This window comes from Eleutherodactylus coqui, chromosome 6, assembly GCF_035609145.1.
Source record: "Eleutherodactylus coqui strain aEleCoq1 chromosome 6, aEleCoq1.hap1, whole genome shotgun sequence".
In the NCBI taxonomy this organism is placed as follows: Eukaryota; Metazoa; Chordata; class Amphibia; order Anura; family Eleutherodactylidae; genus Eleutherodactylus; species Eleutherodactylus coqui.
The window spans coordinates 232,388,019-232,394,664 of NC_089842.1; the positions used below are offsets into that span (position 1 = coordinate 232,388,019).

Genomic DNA, 6,646 nt, shown 5'->3' on the forward strand with positions numbered 1-6,646 from the left:
AATGGGGCCGCTCCGGCGTGCTCGCGCTGGAGAGCTGGTCTGCGCATGGTCATCGTAGCTCCGCCTCCGTCACGTGGTGCCGATCAGCCAATTAGGTGGCGGTAATCGGCAGTGGAACGCAAGACAGGAGAAGATAATCCACGGTGCACCACGGGTGCACCATGGGAAAAAAACGCGGTGCACCTTGGGAAAGGACTGGCGGACATCTTTAAAAGAAGAAACTGCCCGAACGAGGATGCAGGTAAGCGATTTTTTTTTTTTTTTTAAATAACAAAGGGATTGTTTTTAACGGGGCACAATGTGGGGGTATGTAGAAAAAAATTTTTTGATTTCGCCGCGGGACAACCCCTTTAATTTCTTTGATAAAGGTTTTTTCTCTCGCCTTTTTTATGAGCGAGGACATTAGTTTACCGCCCTTGTCACCATGTGCATAGATCTTATGTTTATATATCATGTGCGATCTGGTAAACTTTTTGTCTAATAAGCGTTTGAGTTGGTCTCTGAGGGAATTAAGTTCCGGTTGGACCCTTTCTAATGTTGATAGCTTTCTCTTCTGTTCCAAGGATGCAATCATTGCTATTATATCATCCATTTCCTTTTGTTTTTGTTTCTTGAGTATGGAACCTATAGAGACAAAAATGCCTCTGACAAAGGCTTTATGTGTTTCCCAAATAACGGGGAAGTTGTGTTGTCTCTTGAATTAATTTCAAAGAATTCTGCTAAGCCTTTATTTATCTCTTGTCTAGTATCCTCACTCCTCAGTATAGACTGGTTCTGGCGCCACCTCCACTCGCCCAAAGTGTTTGGTGGGATATTTAACCTAGTATGCACCGGGTCATGGTCAGATATTGTAATATTATCAATTTGTGTTTGTATAACCGCATTTAGTTAGTTTTTGATAAGAAAATATAGTCTAGTCTCTGGAGTGAAGTGTGGACTTGTGAGTAAAAAGTATAGTCTTTTTTTGTTGGGTTTTTATTAGAGATGAGCGAACGTGCTCGGCCACGCCCCTTTTTCGCCCGAATACCGCGATTTCCGAGTACTTCCGTACTCGGGTGAAAAAATTCGGGGGGCGCCGTGGCGGCACGGGGGGTAGCAGTGGGGAGTGGGGGGGGAGAGGGAGAGAGAGAGGGCTCCCCCCTGTTCCCCGCTGCTCCCCCCCGCACCGCCACGCCTCTCCCCGCCCCCCGGCGCCCCCCGAATCTTTTCACCCGAGTACTGAAGTACTCGAAAATGGCGGTACTCGGGCGCGTAAGTACTCGAAACGAGTACGTTCGCTCATCTCTAGTTTTTATACCGCCACGAGTCAATTAAATTCATATCCTGCAAGGTTGAGTGATCCTCTTTGAGGCATTCTACGAGACCTGGGACCTACCAAGTGAAGAATCCAGAAGTGGGTTTAGCGTAACATTAAAATCACGACCTAGTATTATGTTTCTAAGGCAAAGGATTTCAGCATGTTGATTGTGTCGATTAGCCATTTAGTTTGATGTGTGTTAGGAGCGTATATATTTGCTAGCATGTAGTGTATTCCATAAATTGTGCCTCTAACAAAAATGTACCGGCCCTCCGAGTCTGCGTATTGGTGTTCAATGTGAAAGGGGAGGCCCTTGTGGATAGCTGAGGTGGGGTTACAGCTGTGATACCATTGTGAAAAATAATTTTTTTGGGAGAGTGGGAATTTTATTGCTTTTAAAATGCGTTTCTTGAAGAAACACTACCTTAGTATTAGACTTTCTCAATTACATGGTGACTTTTTTTGGTGAGTTTAAGCCTTTCACTTTGAAGGAGGAGACAGTTGTTCTTTCTATTTGATAAGATGATTTTGTTTTCTGGCAGGTCATGTTATTTGGGGAAACAATGGTAGGGTGAGGAGGAATTGAGTGTCCGGCTGGCACAATAGTGTCAGCTCAGAAACTAAATATAACTAAAAGAAACTGAGTGGGGAACTCAGCCCACTTGACCAAATAAAATACTTTGTCAACTTTAGGAACTAAAAACTGCTTGAATAATTTGTAGAGAACTGAAAACGCCCCAGCACCACCAAAAGATAAATCATTGGTGCCGGAACCTTTTCTGACGATGAACTGACCCATAAACTAGAAAATTTACGTTCTTGTATATAGGAGTCTCACCTAAATGGAGTGTTGCTCCAGGTGTGGAATGCTAAGCGCCCCCTCCGATGTGTCCAAGCCCCCTCAAGTGGAAAACTACATCCTGTCCAGAGGGTCGGTGCGGTCCAAATCGGAGAGAGAGCAGAGGGGAGAGAGCGGGAAAGGAAGAGAGCAAAGGGAGGAAGACAAAGCTGAAAAACAACCATCATACGCCTCATCTTTCATCCCCTACGGCTTAACATCAAACATTATCAACTTAATGCAGTAATATCAGTAATCGGTTCACAGAGTTCCACCACCAACGCGTCAGGCGGAGGGCCCCAGGGGGCCGACCCCCATACAGCCCCCGGGAGCCCCACACGCCGCCCCACCCCACTAAGTTAGCCTGCAGTACAGAGTGGCCCAAGACCCAGAGGAAAGGCCAATACCCCGCCTACCAAGTCCCGCACCACTGGCCACCCCACAGCGTCTTGACTGTGGTATCACTCCGCTCAACCACCCATCATCCGGTCACACCATCATCAGCTGAGGTTTATCACTGCACTATCTATTATCTTCTTTAGTTAACCTTTACCCTCTTGTATTGAAGAATGAGTGTGTTAGGTCATTATATTTTAGTGATTGTTGTAATCTGGAAGAATTTAGTATTGCGTTCGTATCAATGAATGAGAGCAGCCGACAAATTACATCTCTTGGTGGGTCCGCTGCCTTGGGTTTGGGTCTGATTGCTTTGTGGATTTGCTCTATCTGAATGCATGCAGCCCTCTCCTCTCCCAACAGTTCGGTGAACAGTTCACCTGCAACTTTTCAGAGTGATTCTGCAGCCCAACACTCAGATAGCCCTTTAATCCGTACATTGCATCGACGGCGTCTGTTTTCTTGATCTTCTAAAAGTGTGAGAGCACGATCAAGGTATGAGCGGTGAGCTTCTACTACTTGAGAAGTGACTTTCGCATGTTTGATAATTACTGAGCATGACCCTTCAAGTTCTTCTACTCTGTGCCTTACATGTTGGAGTTTGGATTTTATGTCAGCTTGTTCGGTCATTATTAGTTGAGTAACCTTGAGAAGAGCTTTCTGAAGAAATGATTTAGAGATTTGTGCCCCCAACTCGTTCTCCAACTCTGAGTCTTGCGGGGCCTGTTCTGCCATGTATTGCGTTGGTTGTGGTCTTGAAATGGGGCCTGGCGACGGCGCGCTCTTTTTTTTTTTAGAAAGTTCTGCATATCTGCTTGATTCTTTTGTCTCCTCGGGGGGTCAGGAGGGTCGCTGCTGCACTCTCTAATGCCCTTCACCATCTCCCATCCCTATTGTATGCAAGCAGATTAAATAATTTCTAAGTTCTTGAAGTAGATCTTGGTGCGTAAACCTGTTAATCTTGCCTTAGGTGACAAGGCGCTGTCCTCTACATAGTCCTCCTTCAATCTGCCATATTCAAAATTTGTTTACTGCCCAAAAGCAGCAGAGAAAAAATAGAAAAGGGTCCTGGAAAAATTGAGTTTAGAACTTAGCAGGGAAGTTCTGGAAAAATTGGAGCTGTGATCTCAAAATGTCCCTTGTTTGAATATACAGTATACACTGGATTTATTGCAAGGGTTAATAATCCACTCTGGTGTACCTTTTGTCTTCTGTTGGATTATTTAAAAAAGCCAAGGAGAGAGAGAGGGATGTGCTGGTGCGGCTGAGCAGGAAGGTCCGGACCAGGGGGGGGAAAGAGGAGGGGCGGGGTTTCGGGGTGGACTCATAACGGCGCCCGGATTTATTGTTTTGATTGCCACTTTGAGCAAGGCCTCCAGTGACACCGAGTATCACCGCTAATCCAACTGATCACCCTCTCAGGCACCCCGCTCACCCCTTCCAGCGCCTCCTCTGATTCAGCTTCAGCGGCGCCGTATGCTGGTGTGACCGTTCCGAGACTCTCTCCACCGCCGCCTCCATCCAGTTTCCACATCTGCCAGGTAAGGCAGGCCCACCGCCTCCGCAGGCCGCTTTTTTTCCCATCTGGAAATTTGGGCCGCGGCTTTGACTGTATTGGTAGGCCCTGATTTTCTTATGCGGCCGTATCTGGTGTGGAGCTTCTCTTTCCTGCAGGGATAATGTTCTAGTTATCAGACAAGACATCTGAGGGTCTGGAATTGCCAAAAGGTCTATATTTTCTTCTTTGGCTGAGGAGCCCTGGGTCAGTGCATCCGTCTGCTCTGCAGGTTAGGCCACGCCGCAGGAAAGGGTATTATGAGACGCTCTGCACAGGGGCAGAAAACTCTAAAGCCAGTGGATAGTGCTGATAACTGCGGCTACTTCACCCAAAACAGAGAATGGTATCTGCAAAATGATCTGCAGTGGCCCAGGAAATATTAGAGTACTGCTAAGCGATGATACCTCTGCCTAATGCGCTGCACACATAGAACGGTATAGCTGAAATGGTCTGCAGTGGCCCAGGAAATATTAGAGTACTGTTTAGCAATGAGACCTCTGCCTACTGCACTGCACACACAGAACAGTACAGCTGAAATGCTCTGCACAGGCCTAGATGCTGAAAAAAAATGGTGCCCTACTGCTCCCAGCCAGCCACAACAGTAATGCAAACAATGAGGAGTAGCCCTAAGAAGGACCGTTGGGGTTCATGAAAAGAGGATCCTACTCTAACACTTTCCTTATATCAGCAGCAGCACTTTTCATAACCTCTGCCAGCATGCATTTGAGACGAGCTGCGGGCGGCCCCAGTTTAAGTACTCAGTGGTCACCTGATCTCGCCAGCCACTCACTGCTGTTGGCGGGCAGAGTACTGGCACGTCACAGCAGGAAGTGGTAATGCCTCCACCGCATGTTTATTTGCTAGAAAATGGCACTAAACATGCGGGGAAGGAAATGCAATTGACTTGAGTTCCCCGTGGTGTTCGACTCAAGTAACGAGCATCTCGAGTACCCTAATACTCGAACGAGTATCAAGTTTGGACGAGTGTGCTCACTCATCCCTAATAAAGACACACATTATCAATAGCAGAGCTAGAAGAAAATGCGTCCACTTTGCCTGGTATTTAAACAGACCCCCATCTCTCCCCATGTAATAACATTTACACAGTTTGTATGGAAAGTTACAGAAAAACAGAATGGACCATGTCTCAAGTTATCCTTGGCTTCACAATCATTCACTTGCACTAACATTTTGAGCTTTTCAACATTCTTATTTGCATCTTATTTGTATCAATGAGTTTAAGGTACTCAGTTTTTTGAAGAATGCTTGTTTCACATCTCTGTTTCTCAAAGTGTAAATAAATGGATTTAACAGTGGTGTCACAATTGTGTATATAAAAGCAAGAAATTTGTCATGTTGGCTATTACTTGGTTGGACGTACACGGTGATACTTGTACAGAAGAAAAGGTTTGATACAATAAGATGAGAAGAGCAGGTGGAGAAAGCTTTATATTTTCCTTCTACACTCTTAATGTTTAGGACTGTTATTATGATATGAGTATAGAACCCCATTATTATGATAAAGGGGAGAACAGCCACTAAGATGGCAAGTATGCTTGTCACCAGATTACTAACATGGGGATCGGAGCATGCCAAATTTTGTAAAGGAGCCAGGTCACAGAAGAAATGGTCAATGATGTTGGGGCCGCAGAATTTCAAAGATGCTGTAAATATAGTCATTATGAAAGAAGCAACCAAACCAATAGCCCATGGAAATGCAGCAAGCTTGGTACACCATTGACTCATTAAATCCAAATATCGCAATGGGTTTGTAATGGCTAAATGTCTATCAAAAGCCATTACAGTGAGAAGGCAACATTCTGTTATACCAGTGGTATCACCAAGATATAACTGCAAGAAGCAGGCTGCAAAACTAATCCTGTTCCTACCAGCGATAAGAATGTCTAAGAGTTTAGGAACAATAACAGAAACAAATGTAATTTCCAAAATGGCAAATCTGCTGATAAAAAAGTACATTGGCGAATGAAGATTAATGTCAAAATAAATAAGCAAAAATATAATTATATTCCCAGCAAGACATGTAATATAAATGATTAGACAGGCCATGAAAAGCAAAATTTGAAATTGAGGCAAATCTTCAAATGCTAGTAGTATAAATTCTGTTACAATGGTACTTTTATTGTATTCCATTTATGTCCGGATGAAAGGAATTGGCCAATTTTATATGATTTTTTTTCCTAAAAGACAACATGAAAATATAAATATATACAGTAGAATGAGAAAGGTATTATAAAATGTAAGATAAAATACTTTCCCTGTTTTGCTCCTTCTCTAAATTTATAGTCTGGTGATGCATAATCAGCTCTATATACTTAAATAGGGTTTCTGGTGAACTTACGAATAACAACTTTGGTAGGATTTTGCAGGTAGTGACCAATGCAGACCATTTCTATGTTTGTTACTGGGCAGAGGCATACATAGAAGAGTGCAGGCTCAATACCAAAGATCTGATTGGGCTCTCCATTATGTTTGTTTGATTTTGCCACAGAGAACAGAAGTGATTGATATTTATTTCCTAAGCAATATTCATTATCCC

The 6,646-nt window shown here is 44.1% G+C and overlaps 1 protein-coding gene across 1 annotated transcript; it reads right to left on the reverse strand.

Annotated features, from left to right (window-relative positions):
- Nucleotides 1-5,298: 5,298 nt before the first annotated feature.
- LOC136571886 (olfactory receptor 6P1-like) lies at nt 5,299-6,156 on the reverse strand. Its single transcript, XM_066572502.1, has one exon. The coding sequence runs from the start codon at nt 6,154-6,156 to the stop codon at nt 5,299-5,301; it is 858 nt and encodes a 285-aa protein (XP_066428599.1).
- Between the last annotated feature and the right edge of the window lie 490 nt (nt 6,157-6,646).